The sequence below is a fragment of the Coregonus lavaretus genome, assembly GCF_964263955.1.
Source record: "Coregonus lavaretus genome assembly, chromosome: 11".
NCBI lineage: Eukaryota > Metazoa > Chordata > Actinopteri > Salmoniformes > Salmonidae > Coregonus > Coregonus lavaretus.
Genome location: NC_139998.1, coordinates 6,579,355 through 6,602,283, shown reverse-complemented (window position 1 = coordinate 6,602,283; position 22,929 = coordinate 6,579,355). Strand labels below are relative to the sequence as shown.

The following is a 22,929-nucleotide window of genomic DNA, read 5'->3' as shown; positions in this document are numbered from 1 at the left end:
CGTAAGTTGCTGCCATGCTATGCTGTTGTCTTAGGTCTCTCTTTATGTAGTGTTGTGTTGTCTCTCTTGTTGTGATGTGTGTTTGGTCCTATATTTATATATATATATTTATTTATATTTTAATCCCAGCCCCCGTCCCTGCAGGAGGCCTTTTGCCTTTTGGTAGGCCGTCATTGTACATAAGAATGTGTTCTTAACTGACTTTCCTAGTTAACTAAAGGTTAAATATAAATAATATAAAAAATATTAACTGTAACTCAGTAAAATCTTAGAAATTGTTGCATTTTGCGTTTATATTTTTGTTCAGTGTAGATAAAGGGCCTCATTGCCACTGTGTGTAAAGGTCCACCCAGAACAATAACAATAAAGGACACATTGAAGTCTTTTCTGAAAAATAATAGGCATTTATTAAAAAATATTGTTCAAAAGTTCACATAAATTTTTACAATCTTACAAAAATAGAAATATATCTTCATGACATTTTTTTTTAGCACAATTGATGTCTCCTTACATGCAGACTTAATAAGATTCCTATGGGTAAGTTATTTTAAAACTAGCTTCCCAAGAAACGTTTCTAGCAAAATCGGAATTTCTGTACAATAAATAGTTAAATAAAATAAAGGACTACACAAATAGTTCCTTTGAAATCATCCACATAAAGGCACACAGAGCAAGATATGTTCGCATTAAGATTCTGAGCTGAGCACAAGCATCGAATTTACAATACAGGCCTATTTACAACAATACACGACAGGATATCTACAGTAGTTCTTTCATAGTTCATTGAATACATTGCAAAATACTTTGAAAGGTTCATTGATTTTCAAAGATGATCCGTTTCCTAAATGCAGAGCTCTCCATTGGATGATGTAGCAGCACCTGTCATCTCACATTGCTGGCCAATAGTTCATGGAGACATGTCATGTGCGTTTTTTTGTTCTCTATCTTCACTTTTTCAGTTACAAGTATATCTGGAATAAGCCTGCATTTCGTTTCAACTGGAGCAGAAAGGCAATGGTCTTTTGACCTGGAAGTAAAAAGACGAGAATGTTTTTTTTTTTTTTGTATGGTGACATTCCATCACTTCTGTCCAAAATGTCACTAACAAGTTTTTAGGGACAATTTATGCACAGTCATAAGTAAACAACGCACACACTTGATAATCAGCAACGTCTTGCACACTGTTCAGATAACGGAAATAGCTGTTTGAATGTTTTACCTGAGAAGCATCTGCTGCACGACTGCGTTTCAACCACACAGTGGCGCTCCGAGTTCAGAAATTCTATAAACTATCCAAAAGCAACCCAGTTTTATAAGTTGTTGTGGCCACTGAACACTGTATGCTATTGACCTGTAATACAGTTTTAGGCCTATTGAAGCTGTCAAACAAATTAATTCCAGCTATTTTAAGATGATATGTCAACAAACACTGTGCGTAATAGCGTGCGTAAAACCGCGCGTAATTATTCAAACATACACATAGGCCGGACACTGACTGATGAAGCTATAGGCCAACTGAAGGTATCCAACAAATTAATTCAAACTATTGAGAGTAAAAGAGATATTACGTAAAAGCGCGCGTAAATGTACTCAGGCTGGCTACTCACCGAGATAGGTTTTTCTGCTCAGCTAGGCAGATGCTTGTTTTTTCATACATCCGTCAGCTTGCCAGTGTAATGTTCAAATGGGCTGAAGTTAGTAAATCTGATAGTCTCGAAAGAATCATCTTCAATGTACTCTGATTTGGCGAGGGACTGTTTGCTGTCGCTGGTCGATTTGAATTCCCCAAATGAAGCGTTCTGTTGACCACAAGTCACGTGGGTATACACGGCGGTTTCCTCATCATTACGTTCTCTGTGATAGAAGTAATTAAAATTGGAAACGATGACAGGGACAGGTAGGGCTATGGTCAGCACTCCGGCGATGGCACACAAAGATCCCACTATTTTGCCGCCAATAGTAACTGGGCACATGTCTCCATATCCAACCGTAGTCATGGACACCACCGCCCACCAAAATGCGGCGGGGATACTCGTGAATCCCGATTCAGGGTCGTCTGCCTCTGCAAAGTAAGCGGCGCTGGAGAACAGAATAACCCCTATGAGAAGAAAGAATATCAAAAGCCCTAGTTCGCTGATGCTGGCGTTGAGTGTCTGACCCAAGATTTGGAGACCCTTGGAGTGCCTGGAAAGTTTGAAAATCCTGAAGACTCGAACCAAACGGATGACTCTGAGTATGGCTAACGACGTGGCCTGCTCGCTTCCCGGTCCCTGTAGCTCTGCGAGGTCAAGGCCAAGGGTGATGAAATAAGGAGCAATCGCTAAGATGTCGATGACGTTCATGGCGTTTTTGAAGAAACCCGGTTTGCTGGGGCACGATAAAAACCTCATGAGAAATTCAAAGGAAAACCACACGATGCAAAGTGACTCAACTATGAAAAACGGGTCTGTCAACAGATTGGTTTTTTTGTGTTGAGTAGTCCCATTCTTGGTGAGGTGATTACTGAGTTGTAGGTCTGTGCTGTGATCTTCCCTGAACCGTGGCAAAGTCTCCAAACAGAAGATCACTATGGATATCAAAATCACACTGACTGATACAACAGCGATCATCCGGGCAGGCCCCGAGCTCTCCGGGTACTCAAACAACAACCACATGTGGCGCTGAAACTCGTTGTCAGGCATCGGACGTTCCACCTCTCTGATCATACCTTCATCTTCTTTGAACATCTCTATGGCCTCCTCTTCGATTTCATAAAATGTTATTTCTTCCATGAAAATGTCCATGGTAACGTTGACAGGTCTCCTAAGCCTTCCTCCAGACTGGTAATAATAAAGGATGGCATCAAAGCTGGGTCTATTCCTGTCGAAAAAGTACTCATTTCTCAAAGGATCGAAGAAGCGCATCCTTTTACGTGGGTCTCCCAAGAGTGTAGAGGGAAAGCGCGCGAGGGTCTTCAGTTGAGTTTCGAACCGCAGCCCGGAGATGTTGATGACGACCCTCTCGCTACACTCCTGATCGCCCAGCTCCACGTCGCAATCATCTTGGTACAGGGGAGCAACTACCACAGTCTCGTCCTGGTTCTCACGGGATACAACAGTCATCTTTGACCCCTCTCAATGGTAAGCGCTTCACTCACCTCCACGGCCCCAACTGTCACTTTCTCTCGGTAGTTTTCTTTCTTTCCCTCCCTCTCTTTCTTTGGGTAATAAATCCAAGTAAATCCTCACTGTATCACTCCAGCCTCCCAACGGGTTTGATTAATTACTCCACCATATGTTTTTTTTCTGCCCAGTGTAAGTTTTCTTGTTGGTTTCCCCCATTTAAATTACTACACTTTTTTGTAGTTGCAGACGGTCCTGAAATACTCTCCAGTCTGTCCACTTGCTAACGTTGGCTGTCTACGCTAATGGCTATCATATTCACACCATTTTAAACGGCCAGAAGCCCTCCCCGAATTGACTGACGTGATGACACTCGTTGCACTGTCCACTGCTCACTTACTGCTCTCTTCTTTAAAGTTTTCTCAACTCAGGACCTGCAGTGTTGGCCAGTGCTCTAATATCATATTTCAGAGAAACAAATCACTGCCATAATTTTTAAAGGACTGCCAAAGTTTCCTTTAGTTAACCTACACAAAAATCATAACTCAGTCAACTTCACCAGTTCGTTTTTTTTATGTTGCATTTCAAATGTTTGTTTCCAATGTGAACTAACCGCAGGGGCTGTAAAGCAGCTTAACATGGGACCAATATTAGCCATTTTCGTGCATGATGTCTAAATCATCCAAAGGTATCAACAAATCATTGTGAATAACTACAAAGTCAGTTAAAGATGTTTTGAACAAATTGATGCTTGAAAAATGCTAATATCGGTCCCATGACTTGAATGGGATTTGTGTCACAAATGCTAAAACATTAGCATGTGGAAACAGTGCCAGGGAAACTAAACCAAAGCATGGATTGCTGTCATACCTTGGCCATAGACTGCTTACAGGGCAAGGAAATCAATATGTCATTTTGTAATTTGGGGAACTATCCCTTTAAGAACGACTGCACTCCTCAAAATTAACATTATTTTTTATTTTCTTAATGGATTACATGTTCCTGATATTACTGTAGGCCCTCTGCCCACACTGTAAATTGATGCTCTCTTACACAACCGGTTTCAGCTGCTTCACACATGGTGTGCTTTGAAGACTGTGAGAAATAAACCGAAACAAGATCAACAATCCTTCCTAGGAATATACAGTTGATTAATGTGTGTGTCAAAACGGAAGCACCAAACCCAAGATAGACTGTGCATCTACAGATACTCCACAAACGACCAGTTTTTGATACAGTAGCCTATGTAGCCTAACCAAACACACACACAGATGCCCCCCCCCCCCCCCCCCCATGGAGCCGGAGGCGTGAAAAATGCCGACAGGAAGCACATTCGATCCCATCATTATGAATTTCCCGACCTGTGGGTGCAGGAGACCCTCCATGACAACAGGATATCCTCAAGTCATTCACATCACTAACGGAAGGCAACATAGAGGTCCATGCCAGGTCCCACAGTGCTCACATGTACACAGTCCACAAGCATGCATATACTGAAGCAGGTAATCACAGTGGGAACTGTCAGTGACTTCCTTGACTTTCACTTTCCCTGTGTGTGTGTCCGTTTGTCTGTCTGACAGCATTAACCGCAATATCATTTGTAGACCATATGTGTTATTGTATGATATAGGATTTTTAGCAGGTCAGTCTCAATAGTCAACAGCTTTGGCTGACGGCCTTTGGATCCCATCATTGTGCCAACTATGTTGTTGGATATCAGATAGTGGGCCTTTGACTTGACCTGATGAATGCACTGCAGGGGAAGTGGTTACAGGGCTTCAATGGAAGGGATGAGTATATGGATGTGGAGCTTGAGTCAGAGTCTAGGAAGCCTCTGTTTTGAGTAGGTTTCCTTTTACACAGAAGTCTTACTATAAGACCATTCACTTTTGTCTCAAGACTTCCTTAAGGTTTTGTAATTTAGTTTATTCCCACATAATTACACAGCCAGCAGGTGAGATACAAATTATATCTAAGGATGTGGGGAATATCTCAATATTATGAGGTTATTGTATTCATTTTGTGAAGGACAATAACCTCTGTTCTATTGGCAAGCATATTTTTGTAAGGTCAGGAACAACATTCGATGGGAACTAAGGGTTTAGTTAAACTCATTATATACAGTTAACTTTCAACCCCAATTTCAGCCTTTGCCCAACCACTTAAAATAAAATAAAAATGCATTCAGGTGAGAATTGTGGGTGGGGGAATTGCTCATAAATGTTGGGTAAATGTAGGTGTACCTGATCCCAACACTTTCTCACTAAAGCATACTTACCAGAAGTCGACTGGCATGCTCTGATAATACAATTATATGTATTGTGAGCAGATATGGTTTTGAACAATTAGCACACAGTGGTAAGACGGTGAGTTCCTGACATCTATTGCCACTTGTGGTGTAAGTTCGAATACCCCATCAGCTTAAAACAAATATTTGAAAGTGGAGTCACATTTATTGCAGTATTGTGTTGGGAAGAAAAGTGCAATCATCACGAAAATTATGATATTTTTCCAATGGTCAAATTAACTCACAGATTGGTCTTGGGTACTGTATAAAAACCTACAACTACAGCCAGGGCGACCCTGCTCACAGGTATGCTTTCACTTTTCAGAATTAGAACGGGATGAATATTGTAAATAAAGGATTACATTTTTTTGTTGTTGCCCTATCTGGTATTAGAAAGAACACAACCATTGAACTACAAGCCAACTGTCTTAATGGTCTGCACCACCAATCAGTCATGCCGGTTGGGAAAAAATACGAGTTGACATGACCACCATTGTCATCATCTTTTTTTTACTATGGATGTAGCTACGAATATAAACGTACCCTGAGTGTACAAAACATTAAGAACACCTTCCTAATATTAAAGCAAAAACATTGAATTTGGTCATATGCTGGAATGTGTCTTACACTCCCTTTTGAATTTTGTGTAACGTCAGTAGTCTAGTCAAGGAAGCATCATGCAAAATATATTGTCACACTCCACTTACCAAGACCATTGCCAAATAAGTAATGATGGGTCGTTTGTGAACTAACTGCTCTTTTTGAGCAGCTCTTTTTGGTGAACGTCGGTAACCGAATCGCATCAGTGAAAGAGCCGTTCATTTGGTCCCCTGATTTGCATATTTTTAGCCTACTACTGGGCTCTCTGAAGATTGTAATTACTATCTGCAGGAACAATAGATAGTGAGGAGAGATACTTTTTCTGGTCCACAGACATTTTTGCAGTGAGTTCATGTTTTTCCTTCATTTCTTTTCAGGTCATCTAATAATGTGGTAATGTCAAAATGTATTTGAACTCACATGTCACGATCTGACATAATGGCAGGCAACTGTAGGCTTTACATTAGAGATGTGCAATTGTTTCATGGTTGTAGTATTTTTAAGCGCTACTGAACGAAGAGCCGTTTGGGAGCCAAATTAATGGCCCTTTTAACTGAACGGAGCCAAATGAGCCGGCTCACTGAAAAGACTCGGAATGCCCATCACTACAAATAAGGTGCGCTGTCACTGGCTTTTATAGTAAGCCTTCAGGTGGTACCATCCAGCACATGTAGAAGGGAGTGTATTTCATACCGAACCCCTCCCTTGATATGACTTAGAGGCACCACACGATTTCAATGGTAGAGTTGAACCGCTAAAGGCAAAAAGAGCTAGATTCACTTTTGCAACGAACTGTCAAAATGAAGACCAGAATTGACGTGTTTCACTATAACTAAGGCCAAAATATCTGGTTTTATTCATGAAAGTTACTCTAAGTCATACAAAAAAGTAAGAATATAATGTCATGATATGAGAGTAAGTTAAATGAGTTACAATAGGCTACTGTATATCTTGACAAACATTCAATGCTTCCTCCTTCCTCCCCTTAGTGTATTATAAATATGGCCGACATAGAAAGAGTGAGAGCAAACGCATCTCATTAGGAGTGTGAAAGTGTTGGCCTAAACAACCTTAAGATGTGTTTATGCTATCCGATTAGCTCCTGTGTCCACATGACCAAAAGTATGTGGACACCTGTTTGTCGAACATCGCATTCCAAAATCCAGGGGTGTAAAGTACTTCAGTAAAAATACTTTAAAGTACTACTTAAGTAGTTTTTTTTGGGTATCTGTACTTTACTTTACTATTTATATTTTTGACAACTTTTACTTTTACTACATTCCTAAAGAAAATAATGTACTTTTGCACCATACATTTTCCCTGACACCCAAAAGTACTCATTTTGAATGCTTAGCAGGACAGGAAAATGGTCCAATTCACACTTATCAAGAGAACATCCCTGGTCATCCCTACTGCCTCCGATCTGGTGGACTCACTAAACACACATGCTTCATTTGTAAATGATGTCTGAGTGTTGGAGTGTGCCCCTGGCTATCTGTAGATAAAAAAAAACAAGAACATTGTGTCATTTGGTTGGCTTAATATAAGCAATTTGAAATGATTTATACTTTTACTTTTGATACTTAAGTATATTTTTGCAGTTACATTTACTTTTGATACTTAAGTATATTTAAAACCAAATACTTTTAGACTTTTACTCAAGTAGTATTTTACCGGGTGACTTTCACTTTTACTTGAGTCATTTTAAGGTATCTTTACTTTTACTCAAGTATGACAACTGGGTACTTTTTCCACCACTGCCAAAATCATGGGCATTAATATGGAGTTGGTCCCCCATTTGCTGCTATAACAGCCTCCAACCTTCTGGGAAGGCTTTCCACTAGATGTTGGAACATTGCTGCGGGGAATTGCTTCCATTCAGCCACAAGAGCATTAGTGAGGTCGGGCACTGATGTTGGGCGATTAAGCCTGGATCGCAGTCAGTGTTCCAATTCATCCCAAAGGTGTTTGATGGGGTTGAGGTCAGGGCTCTGTGCAGGCCAGTCAAGTTCTTACACACCGATCTCAATATACCATCTCTGTATGGACCTCGCTTTGTGCACAGGGGCATTGTCATGCTGAAACAGGAAAGGGCCTTCCCCAAACTGTTGCCACAAAATTGGAAGCACAGAATCATCTAGAATGTCATAGTATGCTGTAGCATTAAGATTTCCCTTCACTGGAACTAAGGGGCCTAACCCGAACCATGAAAAACATTATTCCTCCACCAAACTTTACAGTTGGCACTATGCATTGGGGCAGGTAGTGTTCTCCAGGCATCCGCCAAACCCAGATTCGTCCGTCGGACTGCCAGATGGTGAAGCGGGATTCATCACTCCAGAGAATGCGTTTCCACTGCTCCAGAGTCCAATGGCGGCGAGCTTTACACCACTCCAGCCGACGCTTGGCATTGCGCATGGTGATCTTAGGCTTGTGTGCAGCTGCTCGGCCATGGAAACCCATTTCATGAAGCTCCCGACGAACAGTTCTTGTGCTGACGTTGCTTCCAGAGGCAGTTTCGACCCTGGTAGTGAGTGTTGCAACTGAGGACAGATGATTTTTACACGCTACCTACATTTCCACTTCACAATAACAGCACTTACAGTTGGCCGGGGCAGTTCTAGCAGGGCAGAAATTTGACAAACTGACTTGTTGGAAAGGTGGCATCATATGACGGTACCACGTTGAAAGTCACTGAGCTCTTCAGTAAGGCCATTCTACTGCCAATGTTTGTCTATGGAGATTTGCATGGCTGTGTGCTCGATTTTATACACCTGTCAGCAATGGGTGTGGCTGAAATAGCCGAATCCACTAATTTGAAGGGGTGTCCATATGCTTTTGTATATATAGTGTACTGTATGTGTGTGATCAGAGGCTTGGGGCACAGGCATCCAGACCTTAGATTCAAAGACTATACAAAATGATTTAAACAAATGTAGCTGCTCTTAATTGATCTTGCCTGTTGCAATGGAACCAATAGAAAAGTCCCAAACCCCCACCCACATGGCACTCCAGGCAGGCGAAAGCAACTGCTCAAAGTATTTTAAATAGTATTTGAACCCAGGTCTGAACCGTCTTCAGACACCCAGAGGTGTCTCTCCCAGCCTTCAGGCTTCCTATGTGGATTAAGGAGACACCCTCCATGCCAAGCTCCATGCCAGTTCCTGGGGGGTTTGATTGCCACGCACCCATTTTAGAAGGCTGTCATCTAAAGTTGATGGCCATTTTTTCACTGATAAGTAGCTAACCAACCAGGCATGGAGCAAGAGGAGGCTGAAACCCGACACTTCAGTTCTGGAAGGCTGTGGGTTCCTCCTCAGCTCCTCCTCAAGCTCCTTCCGGAGCATGATTTCACTGCTTGATCATATCAAGCCCCTTGCCCTTTTTTAGTAGACAGCATTGGCGGGCGGAAGCTTCCAATACAAGCAAACCTGGGTTCAAATACTATTTGAAATCATTTCAAAAACGTTATCTATGCTTGATTGAGCTTGTCTGGCTTTAATGGAGCAAAATAATGTTTCCCAAACTGCAAACCCCACCCATCTCACACTACAGGCAGGTTAAAGCAAATGCTCAAAGTATTCAAAAGATATAAAATATTATTTCAACCCTGCCTGGCATCTGTAGGGGGATCAGTTCTAGGACCAAGACGCTGTCCTCTTCACAGTTGGTAATCAGGGGGAGACGTCAAACATCTTCTTGAATGTTCTTTTTTAGTTGAGTAATAACTCATGTGTAGCCAAGGATCTAGTCTTTCCTCCCTGCATGTTGCAGGAGGAGTTTTTAAGAAACTGAAAACATTGAATGTTGTGAAGGAGATTTTGGTTGGGCTACTTTTTTTAACCTTTTATGGACCATGATCGTGACAAGCAAGCCCATCTGATCTGGATGGTTCAGTACTGTATTATAAATAATCTATCTCATTTTATTATGTATGGTCAGTAAGCATGGTGTACTTTGTTCCACACTGTGGCTAATCGGACTCCAGAGTAACTGTATCGTTAGTAAGCCACTAGAATAACTTAGATTGAATAGACAATATTGTCCTTGTATAACGCTGACATTGACTTTGTGCTCTACTGTACATTTCCTTATTCTAAACAACAAAAGGTGTGGAGAAGATACAATTCAAAACCTCACTGTCCACATCCAGGTCATTATTTAACTTTTGTAAAATTGTCCCAGTCTCAGTAACACTCTGCTTATTTCTCCCACATCCATGTTGGTTCAAGTATTTACAGTGGGGAAAAAAAGTATTTAGTCAGCCACCAATTGTGCAAGTTCTCCCACTTAAAAATATGAGAGAGGCCTGTAATTTTCATCATAGGTACATGTCAACAACTTTTTTTCCAGAAAATCACATTGTAGGATTTTTTATGAATTTATTTGCAAATTATGGTGGAAAATAAGTATTTGGTCAATAACAAAAGTTTCTCAATACTTTGCTATATACCCTTTGTTGGCAATGACACAGGTCAAACGTTTTCTGTAAGTCTTCACAAGGTTTTCACACACTGTTGCTGGTATTTTGGCCCATTCCTCCATGCAGATCTCCTCTAGAGCAGTGATGTTTTGGGGCTGTCGCTGGGCAACACAGACTTTCAACTCCCTCCAAAGATTTTCTATGGGGTTGAGATCTGGAGACTGGCTAGGCCACTCCAGAACCTTGAAATGCTTCTTACGAAGCCACTCCTTCGTTGCCCGGGCGGTGTGTTTGGGATCATTGTCATGCTGAAAGACCCAGCCACGTTTCATCTTCAATGCCCTTGCTGATGGAAGGAGGTTTTCACTCAAAATCTCACGATACATGGCCCCATTCATTCTTTCCTTTACACGGATCAGTCGTCCTGGTCCCTTTGCAGAAAAACAGCCCCAAAGCATGATGTTTCCACCCCCATGCTTCACAGTAGGTATGGTGTTCTTTGGATTCAACTCAGCATTCTTTGTCCTCCAAACACGATGAGTTGAGTTTTTACCAAAAAGTTATATTTTGGTTTCATCTGACCATATGACATTCTCCCAATCCTCTTCTGGATCATCCAAATGCACTCTAGCAAACTTCAGACGGGCCTGGACATGTACTGGCTTAAGCAGGGGGACACATCTGGCACTGCAGGATTTGAGTCCCTGGCGGCGTAGTGTGTTACTGATGGTAGGCTTTGTTACTTTGGTCCCAGCTCTCTGCAGGTCATTCACTAGGTCCCCCCGTGTGGTTCTGGGATTTTTGCTCACCGTTCTTGTGATCATTTTGACCCCACGGGGTGAGATCTTGCGTGGAGCCCCAGATCGAGGGAGATTATCAGTGGTCTTGTATGTCTTCCATTTCCTAATAATTGCTCCCACAGTTGATTTCTTCAAACCAAGCTGCTTACCTATTGCAGATTCAGTCTTCCCAGCCTGGTGCAGGTCTACAATTTTGCTTCTGGTGTCCTTTGACAGCTCTTTGGTCTTGGCCATAGTGGAGTTTGGAGTGTGACTGTTTGAGGTTGTGGACAGGTGTCTTTTATACTGATAACAAGTTCAAACAGGTGCCATTAATACATTTAACGAGTGGAGGACAGAGGAGCCTCTTAAAGAAGAAGTTACAGGTCTGTGAGAGCCAGAAATCTTGCTTGTTTGTAGGTGACCAAATAATTATTTTCCACCATAATTTGCAATTCAATTCATTAACAATCCTACAATGTGATTTTCTGGAAATAAAATTCTCAATTTGTCTGTCATAGTTGACGTGTACCTATGATGAAAATTACAGGCCTCTCTCATCTTTTTAAGTGGGAGAACTTGCACAATTGGTGGCTGACTAAATACTTTTTTTCCCCACTGTATATGTCTAGTTTTGGTTAATTGCACACGTTTTTTAAATGTACTGTTGTCTGGCAACACAGCATCATGCCAAAGTGTATAGTCTGTACCGAACACATCTTGTGCATGCATGGGCTCTGCATAGTAATACCACCTATACATGTGTAACAGTGTTGCTTCCGTCCCTCTCCTCGCCCCAACCTGGGCTTGAATCAGGGACCCTCTGAACACATCGACAACAGTCACCCTCAAAGCATCGTTACCTATCGCTCCACAAAAGCCAAGGGAAACAACAACTTCAAGGTCTCAGAGCAAGTGACGTCACCGATTGAAACGCTTCTAGCGCGCACCGCTAACTAGCTAGCCATTTCACACCAGTTACACATGTACGCACTGTAATATACATAGCCTGTAGGGATGTGCATATTTCCCTTTCAAGATGATTTATTATTTGTCTTATAGACAATACAGTGTGGTGCCTGGGCTTCTTCCTGCAGTGGATTCTTAGAGAGAAACATAATTGATTTGCCTGCATGTGTCATTGTAGCAGAACTGTATCCCTCTCAATAGATTGGGCAATATGTTGGATTTCAAGCAGAAGAAGACTCAAGAGGAGCTGAATGGCAGTTTGATCATAATATTCCTCCCACAGCTGTACAAGTGTTCCCTGAACTTACCGTGTGTTTCTTTGGAATGGCAATTTCATCATGACCACCTCTTTCATCATCTGCTGTTCACCAGTTCTCTTAGCTACAGATTGTTACACCAGATAATGTGATTTAACCAAAGATTTTTGGAATCCAATACTGGGAGTTACAGGATAGTTACTGTTTGGTGTAGCACATAATGTTCAACCAACCTTGGTGAATCTGTCTTCGTCCTTGATTTGTGGAAACAGGAGTCTCATGAAATGTCTGTGTCCAGTTGCGGGGGTTCAGTTTGAATTTAGAAAATGCTCAGTTATTTAAATAAATATTTGTTTTACTCCATGAAGTAATCCAACAATGTGTACGCCACCATCTTGTCTCTTTCAAGTCTCTCTAATTGATCGAGACAGCTGTCTGTCATCATGACATGCGGCACTTTGGGGTGGACACTCACCTGTCTCGATAAATGAGAGAAGACTTGAAATAGATAAGATGGTGGCGTACACTGTTGGATTACTTCATAAAGCAAAAAATTATTTATTTTAATAATGGAGCATTTTCTCAATTCAAACAGACCCCCTGCAACTGGACACGGACATTTTGAGACTCCTGTTTCCACAAATCGAGGACGAAAACAGCATCACCAAGCTAAGGTTGGTAGAAAATTCTCTGTGCTACACCAAACAGTACCTATCCTGTAACTTCCAGTAATAGATACCAAAATTATTTCTTAAATCACATTATCAAATCAAAACAAATCAGATTTTATTTGCCACATGTGCCAAATACAACAGGTGTAGACCTTACAGTGAAATGCTTACTTATAAGCCCTTATCCAACAATGCAGTTTTAAGAAAATAAAGAAAGTGTTAAGTAAAAAATAGATAAGTATAAAATAAAAATAGCCATGATTAACTGAGATAATGGATGGGCTGGACATGCCGGGAGATGAGTTACGCGCTTCACCAACACTACAAATGTGCTGAAGAAATACTATCTTCTTCCTTGCCAGAATGGATATGCTGGCTTTCCATTGAGCCACTTGTAGACATGGCATAGTCCTGTTTGTTTCTGTTTGCTTCTCACAAGGTAAATATCTTAGGGTTTCACTGGGTATTGTGTGATTGTAGTGTAAATTATTATTTTTTATTGTAAGTGGTCTTTATGCTTAGTTCTCCCTCTTTCTCTCTTGTCTTTAGATCATGACGTTTGCTGTAGTTCAGTTCCTGGATGAAAAGAACGAGCCATATGCAGTAGTTCTGTAAGTATGGATCAAAGAGGATATCTGTTATTGGCCACCACTCAGCCTCAGAAAAAAAGAACAAAAATAACAATTTAGCCATCGAGTGTACGCCACTAGACAGCACCTGGGAAAGAAGTTGCTTTAAATTCATGAAGGGAGAAGGTAATTTGGCCTAATTTATGTCTTTGATATGCTCTCATTTGAACTGTTAGTGTAATTATCTTGCCTGATGTGACAGTCCATGTTTTGCGGGATGATTCATGCCTCTACCTTATTATTCACTGGTCTAGACAATTGGGAAACGGCACAGATGTAACGTGAAAACATTGAGGGGCCAGTGGACGGTAGAGTTGGTATGTTAAAAGCTTCTCTTCCAGACGAACTGCCAGTCCCACCGTATCAGGAGCTTCTATAGAACCGTGAAAACATTACGGTGCCAGCAGACTTTAGAGCTGGTATGTAAAATAGATTTTTTAAATGCTTGATTATATTCTAAGTTCCATTTCTGAACCATAATCAGCTTTCATAGTCAATTTCCAAATGTACTTACGTTTTTTTTTCTTCTTAGAATTAGTTGTCTCCCCTATAACACAGACGCCACTTCAAGGGGCCAAGAGTCCGAATACAAGTAAGTGAAGCATTATTCATTAAAAAATCCTTGGAGGATGTATTCTGTCCTGCTAAATACTGATGGAAATTCAGAGGTGGAACAAGCCCCTTTATTCATGTAACCTGTCTTTCAATTAGGACAAGCATCATATTCCCCAGTAGTACATCTACATTGACTTTTCCCAGATGAGACTTTGCCTATCTGTTCTTTTTTGCACAGTATTTAATTTCAATGTGTTATTTCAAATAGGGCCTACAATGAGACACTTCAACGGGCCAAATGATGGCCGTAGATACATTATGAAGGTAAGAACATATCGACTTAAAATATGAACAGTAACTTTTATGCACAATGTATGAATGTGACTATATGTACCTTTATTCGTGTAATTTGTCTTTCAATTAGGACATTGGACAGCCCCAGCATTATGTTCACCAAAGCAGCATGTGGATGACAGCCATGGAAGTATGTAGTACATTTGCTTAGCCCGGATGAGACTTTGCCTATCTGTTCTTTTTTTGCACAGTATTTACTTCATTTCAATGTATTGGGTCAAACAGGGCCAGGAGTGAGACACTTCAACGGGCAAAGTTATGGCCATAGACATGAAGGTAAGAACATGCCGACTTAAATATGAACAGTAACTTTTGCATCATATTTGAGTGTTTGAATTTTTGGTGTATAATTGTTTTCAGGAGTGTGACAGTGATTAACTGCTTCTTTTTTTCTATAGGTCCGGGTGGTATCGGACACTTGAGATGGATAACAAGATGAATACCTTGTTAGCCTATTAACAGGCCAATGGGTCGGTTGGAGATTTGTCCTTGCCTGATGATCTCAATCTCCCGATGCGGGACCGGCAAGCCCTGGAGCTGCTGGAGACCAGGCTGAGCCAGGACACCGAGCTCCAGGAGAGACTTGTAAATGTGCTCAGAATTTTATATAGCCATTTCCTTTTCTGGGAAGGAGCAATAGACATTCAACTATGACCCTGTTGTTGCGACTGTTGTAACCTGACGTGACAGCAGCATGTTCTAAATTCCTGCACTCAGAATTGTAACATAAGGCATTTATATTACATGTAAATACTTACTGGAAATCTGACATCTGTCTTTACTGACTGTAACAATAAAAGTATATAAAATATAGGGGGTTGGGGATGGAAATATGTTAACATAATGTGTCATTTATAATACTTTTACATTTGTAAATTAGGTGTCTGGCAGTAAAGGGTGCCACGGACCTGAAGTCGACAGTGTGGCAGATGCTACCTTGCATTCTGTCAAACCGCCTGGCCATCACAATCTGGACTGGAGCAGGGGATAAGGCCTATTTCAATGACTTGTTTCTAAAGACTATTCTTCACAGTAAGTTTTGATATGATTAAATGTGTTCCTTTTAAGTATTTTTTCTTTTTTTGACTTGTTGTGTAAGACCATGTGCAATTCAAATGTAACTCAATGTTCTTTCTTTGTGTATAGGAGCCATTCGGAAGAACCCTGCGACCCGGGATGCCACTGATGAAGGGGTACAGATTCAGGTCACCCAATACCTGAAAGGGGCTTTCAGTTGTGAAGGTGGGAGAACGTGGCGCACAGGGGAGAGTGATCCGCTGCAGTGAGGGTCAACATCAAGTCTCGGATCACCTGTCTCAAAGCCAGCCTCTACCCCCAAACCACAAGACCGTTCCAACAGCTCAACCCCGGGCTGACTACTGCACCCTACCACACACTTAACATTTATTAATATACTGTACACACTGAAATCAGTTTAGTCTACCGGACCAATGCAATAGTTATGTCACCTAACTGCACTATGTAGATATACTTGAATTATAATTATATCCTGCTAATGCACTGCAGTTATTCTGCACATGGGCAAACAATGTCCATACTATATGCCTATAGGCTATATGCTTTATCATCTTTTGTACTTGATTTAGTTTAGCTATATATATATATATATATATACAATGTCACTTATTTGATTCCTTTACTATGTCACTTTGATTGCTATGGTCACCCTTGTTATCTGATTATTTTGCACACACATAATCATTTACAGTACTTGTAAATACTTGGCCTATAGGAAATCACACACCGTTTTTCAAATGGACATGGCATCCAGTATATCTTAAATAATAACAATATATACAAAATAAGGGGTGAAATGGAGTAGGCACGCCACTGGCTTGACACTGAAAAAGCGTCTTGCCTCCGACCCGCAGCTGTAGTGTCGCCGGTCGGGAGGGCTGGGTGAGGAAAACGGCACGTGAACCACAAGAGCACAGCTGCCGCTTGAGAAAGGCGATGGGCAAAAAAAGCTGTCCCACGGCGCGCGACCACTTATAGCTAAATGGGTTATTTCAGACGTATAACGTTTGTATGTGAAAACTACTTCTAAGACGCATACATTCCGTTTTTCTGAACTCACTTCACTCGCGCATAGAGGGGGGCTCACTTGGCTGGCTACCACAAGCGCAGATCAAACGCACTGCTGGAACACCGATTAAGGTGTTTACATGTCCCAATAATTAAGAAAGATTGCTCAGAAAACCAAGTGTTTTATTTAGCATATACCAGTGGCGGTCGGTGCCGTTAAAGATGAGGGAGGAGCATGGCCTTATTTTTATGAGCATGGCCTTATTTCTATTACAGCATATTGGATGACTCATTCATATTCCATTCACCCATGCAGCTCAATGTAACATCTATAGGTTTAGGCTACTACATGATACACGCTAAAAAGAAAAGGTTCCTGGAGTATCCTTTAGGGGGTTCTTCAAATTGAAACTGTGGGGGAACCCATATAAATTCTTCGAAGAACCCTTTAACAGGGTTCTTCAAATAACCCTTTTAATGGATCCTCAAATAACCTTCTGAAGAACCTGTTGGGGTTAATTTTTGAACTACATTATTATTAATAATATGCATAACAATAACACAATATTTTAGTTGTCAGTGTTAATTATGATTTTAGTGGCAAAGCAGAATTAAAAAATCAAAATATGAGGTAAACTCCCAGCAGAGCCCCAAGTCCAATGGGTATATCGTCTGGGGTATTGATGTTAATGTATTGATGTTCTCCGTATCCATAGCCAGAATGATTTTGCAGTGCATGGTGATCTAACATGTTTCCTGTTATATTCATCAGAAGTGTAGGGAGGGTGAAGTCTGTGAATCCAAAAAACTGTAATTATACAGATGTTTAACAAACCATGCACACAACAATATTCATACCTTGTTTTTTTGTGGTAAACATGAATGAAAAAAACTGTTTTGATAATGGTTTTCACACACATACCTTGTCCATAATGTAGAGGCCTATGGGATATTCATTGACGAGGTAAGGAAAGAGGATGGTAAATGTGATCTGCATAACATACCAATACTAATTGTCCTCGTCTGTATACCTGCAGACACAGACACAAAAGTGAGCAGTTCAGTCATCTGCACCCAATACAGCTAGCCTTCAACATATTCTTATAGCATACTTATTCTTACCTCTTTGTTGATTGATATCCATTGAATTGTGTCCATTTTCTGTTTTAGAAAGATTTGCACAAATGTTAAAAGATAGATGTTATCATCATAAAACAATATCAATTTAGATCATACGAGGGACAACTCTTACCTTAAATTGAGGAGATCTTTACATGTTTCAGTTAAGTGCCTGCACTTTCAAATTCAAATCCAAATGTTTCAGTTGGGCAGTTAGGTTCCTGCAAGAACCCCCACCCACTAAGGAGGTTCCTCGACGAACCCCACCTCCTTCATGGAAGAACCTTTTGGGGGTGATTTTCAGGGCCAAGAACCCCAAGGTTCTTCTAAGAACTTTGAGGATCTTAGAAGAACCCTTGTTGAACCCCTAATTTTTAGAGTGTACTCTAACTTTCCCTGTACCCATCATGAGGTTGCTACAACCTAGCCTATGAATGAAAGTTTACAACGTAGGTGCACAGGTCGAGAGAATTTGGAGTAATCAAGGTGACAGACAGTGACACATTCAATACAGCCTTGCACACTCTTGCCTGCATCTAGCTGATCTAGGGTGTAATCATTAGTCCAAAAGTTGCAAATTAGAATTTCTATTGGACAAATTCAGGTATGTTTATCCCCGTTTCGTTCCGTTTGCTTCCGTTTAAGAACGTTTTTCAACAGAATCGGCGGCATAAATACACCCCTGATCACACGCAAACAGTTCACTTTCATAGCAGCCACATACAAACAGCATGATCACTTTGCTCGTTGTATATATCATTCCTTCTCGCAACTATCTATGCACTCTCCTCCTCTCACCTTTTCCTTTCGCTTGTGGACTTCAGTGCACAACACATCAGCTGTCTGTGACCAGGCGAAAAAGCTTTGACCGCTAACCGCTACACACAGACTACATCGTTGTCACGTCATAGTCAACTAGAGGTACTAGAACTAACGCGTTAGTAAACCCGCTACAATCATGCAGTACAGTGTACAGTCAGAAAGCAGTTTAGCAGTTACAACGGTGCTCCCCTGTGGCAATAAATTAATAAAACCAAAAGCTTACCTTGACTTGGAAGAGTTCCAGTGTTGGATAGCCATAGCCAGCTAGCTACCATAGCATCCCTCTCTGTTTGAGCCGTGTGTTTGCGTAGGCTAAACTAGCTAGCTGCATAAGCAGTTTAGCAGTTACAACGGCGGGCCCCGTTGGCAATACATTTACAAAACCAAAAGCTTACCTTGACTTGGAAGAGTTCCAGTGTTGGATAGCTATAGCCAGCTAACTAACATAGTATCCCTCTCTGTTTGAGCCGGTGTTTGAGTAGACTAAACTAACTAGCTGCATTTGCTAGCTAAGTGAAAGTTTAAAGAAACAAAACCAAATATATCTCTTTCTCTCTCTCTCTCTCTCTCGCCCTCTCTCTCTCTCTCTCTCTCGCTCTCTCTCTCTCTCTCTCTCTCTCTCTCTCTTCTCTCTGTTCAAAACTGTCCAACTATTGTCTTTCTCTCTCTTTGAGTCATCTACTCACCACATTTTATGCACTGCAGTGCTAGCTAGCTGTAGCTTATGCTTTCAGTACTAGATTCATTCTCTGATCCTTTGATTGGGTGGACAACATGTCAGTTCATGCTGCAAGAGCTCTGATAGGTTGGAGGACGTCCTCCGGAAGTGTCATAATTACTGTGTAAGTCTATGGAAGGGGGTGAGAACCATGAGCCTCCTAGGTTTTGTATTGAAGTCAATGTACCCAGAGGAGGACAGAAGCTAGCTGTCCTCCGGCTACACCATGGTGCTACCTTACAGAGAGCTGCTGAGGCTACTGTAGACCTTCATTGCAAAACAGTGGGTGTTTCTCAAAATGCATACTACTGTGCTCCGAGCACGCAAATTGGAGCACGGGAGGGTGCAAGCTTCAACGGAAAATATGCAAATAAATATGATGCAACCACGTAAAATGATGCAAATTGTATTGAAATCAATGGCGGGCATCATTTGAGCTGAAGCAAGAGAAAATAAACGTACATCTCATATGTTGCCTGAGTACAATATTTTCTTGATACGTTAATAAATACATGCTGTGTTAATTAGGGCATGGTTACCTACCTACAGTACCCACTGTAGTGTGCGTAGGTCGTAAGCCCATAGTAAGAAAATAGAGCTAACTGGCTAGCTACTACTGTTAGCTAGCCAGATAGCCACAAAGAATTGTTAGCTAGCTGCCCACGAAGAATCAACATCTACCTTGGATAACATTGATTTTAGGTCATTTTTGCCTGTTATATTATCTGGTTAGCTACATTATTACGATTCACATATAGCTAGCTGATAATTATGAAGTAAAAGTTTTGCTTTGTGTATATCTTGTTTCGTCTCTATTGTTGCCATTGTCCTGGCTGGAAGAAGGTTCAGTGAACGGGGAGATGCAGCGTGAGGTAATACAGTAGGGGTGTGTGCTTCTCAAATGAAACGTTTTATGTGTTCTCCACACTCTCGTCCTCACAAGAACGTACTCAAGAGAATGTCCTCGGAGAATGTACTTGGAGCATGAGAGTGTGGAGCATGGTAGTATGCATATTGAGAAACACCCATAGTGTTTTAATAAATTATTTGGTGACATGAATATATTTAGTATAGTTTTTTCTAAAAATGATAACTTTTTTAATGTTTCACTATTTCGATTTTTATGAAATTCACTGAGGAGCCTCCACTGCCGTATACTTGACCGTATGCTGATTAAGATAAACAGAGTAAGGTGTTTACATGACTATTGCATAATCTGCCTATTGCCATAATCAGTTGAATATCAAATTATTATTATTATGTAAACGTATCCTACTCCAGAGATTGTTGATCTACCACCCCCACAGATGTGCAAGAACAGGCCGCCTACCTCACAGTGGTCAGCGCGCGAAGCTGGGCACAGTGCGCAGTTTAACTACAGTTGGCTAGTGATATCGCCTGGGGTTGTTCGGCATTCAAAAGTACTTGTAGATCAATGACTGGGCGTCTGTACGTGTGTTCGTGCGTGCATGCGTGTGTGTGTGTGTGTACACTGCATAGATGTTGCTGTATTTTCAGCGTCCACCAGAGCAGTAGGTGTAACTGAATCCAGCTCAGAGAGCAAATGTCTGCTAGGTAACATTAGAGACATCTATAAATAAACAGAGACGCATACTCCTCTAACGTTCCAATGCGCCAACGCCGATCTTAGTGGCCTATACGGAACACATGGAATGATGAGCTCATGGCAACAGGCTTCTTCTGATCCTCTGGGGGTGTATCTACAAAGTCTGATCCTAACCGAATTGTTCCATTTCACTTCATCATGAAGCAATTTAGTTTGGATCCATGCTAGAATGTTAATGGTTAACTGAAATGACAAGTAGCCTAATTCATAGGCTATTACTGTGTAATTACCATTTTACTAGATGCAGTAGGCTACAAGTAAATATCTGGTAATATATTTTCCAACCCTAGGTTAAGTGTTCTGAGAAGAGGTAGATCTTGTTACAAATAAAATGAATAACATCAACATCAATCATTTAGAGTTGTGCAAGTTACATACACTATAAGTGTGTGTGCATGTGTCCAATGCAGGTGTCTTCAACTCCTTCCTTATGACCTTTTCTCCTCATGGCTCAAGGAGGCCTTATGACCCTTTCTCCTCATGGCTCAAGGAGGCCTTATGACCTTTTCTCTTCACCCCTGATAACAAACTTTTCCCTGCCACCTGGCAGGTCATTACAGACCATTACAAAATGAACAATGTATATGAAATCTAACATGAAAGCAGCAGTGCATGATGCCTCCTGAGTGGCGCAGTGGTCTAAGGCACTGCATCGCAGTGCTAACTGTGCCACTAGAGATCCTGGTTCGAATCCAGGCTCCGGGAGACTCATGGGCGGCGCACATTTCACTGTCATGAGATGAGTCACAAACACCTTCTTACAAAAGAAGCAGAAATTATTAATTGTGCTCTATCAAAATAATATTGGAATTTGGAACGCTGTTATTCTTCCCATAAAATGAACATAAAAGTTACATGTGTTAATGTAGCCTGGGTACCAGTCTTTTTAGCTAACATTCCACTCCTTGCGGAATGTTCGCTAAAAAGACTGGTACCCAAACTAGTGTTAAAGACAGACTCATTAATTCCCAAATAAAATTTCACTTTTTTTCCTGGTTTAATATATCTCGAAATGTATAGATGAAGATGAATATGCCATTTGTATCACTTCAAAGTGATACAAATGAAGGTTTTATCAATTATAAGTAGGCCTACAACAGCTTTGTTTACAAATTGCATGTCAGATTTTGCCAGGTAATTATGACGCATAGGCTTATTGATAATTTATCTTATGTACATTCTATATGTCCCTCTGATCCATCCATTACTACAGCAACACATTAACAATACATATCTAGCTATATCCCTCTCAATATGAAAGAGACTCATAAATGAGAGTTAAGTGATACAGAATAAACGTGTAATTTAGCTGACAAATGCATGTCGTAACGGTTAATAATATTGGCTCCAGGCTGTCAGTCCGTCTGACGATACACAGGAGCGCAGATTTGAAACCACTGGTGGGTTTATCGCACAAAGTTGCTTTGATGTTGCTAGCTTGAGCTTCTGAATGAAAACTGGAATTGTGGGTGATTTTCATTCAGGAAGGAATTGAGAATATTTTCCTAGTGCAACACCTGCTAGTTGGACCATATTTCAGACTTGTCAGCATGCCAGTGCCAGCAGCATGTTGGACACTATGGATAATAATCACGAAAGCCAGCTCTGTCTACTGTTAGCTAGCTAGCTAATTTAGCTGGCTAGCAAAAAGATAGATCCACACACGCATTGCTTGCAAATGTGCATAGCCTACCGGTGGGTGATTATGCTTGTTGTAAGCTACAAGCAAACGAGAACAACAGCCGTCTGATACTGACTGATGGAAGGGTGGCTGGCCCAGCGGCTGCTTGAGAACTTTCAGATATAGCACTGGGTTTGTTTTGTCGCCCTGACAGTTTAATATTTCATAATCACAAATGACGTAATGAGATTTACTGAGTCTGGCTTTAATGTCATAGAAATAACAAATTAATAGAAAAGGCGTCTCCATTCAAGTCAATGGTGGCATAATGGGTGGACTGGCAGCCATTTT

The 22,929-nt window shown here is 41.1% G+C and overlaps 1 protein-coding gene across 1 annotated transcript; it reads right to left on the bottom strand.

Annotated features, from left to right (window-relative positions):
* Window positions 1-1,649: 1,649 nt before the first annotated feature.
* LOC311137057 (shaker-related potassium channel tsha2-like) lies at window positions 1,650-3,101 on the bottom strand (the record flags this gene model as incomplete). Its single annotated transcript, XM_084171380.1, has 1 exon — window positions 1,650-3,101. The coding sequence occupies one exon, from the start codon at window positions 3,099-3,101 to the stop codon at window positions 1,650-1,652; it is 1,452 nt and encodes a 483-aa protein (XP_084027506.1).
* Window positions 3,102-22,929: the final 19,828 nt, after the last annotated feature.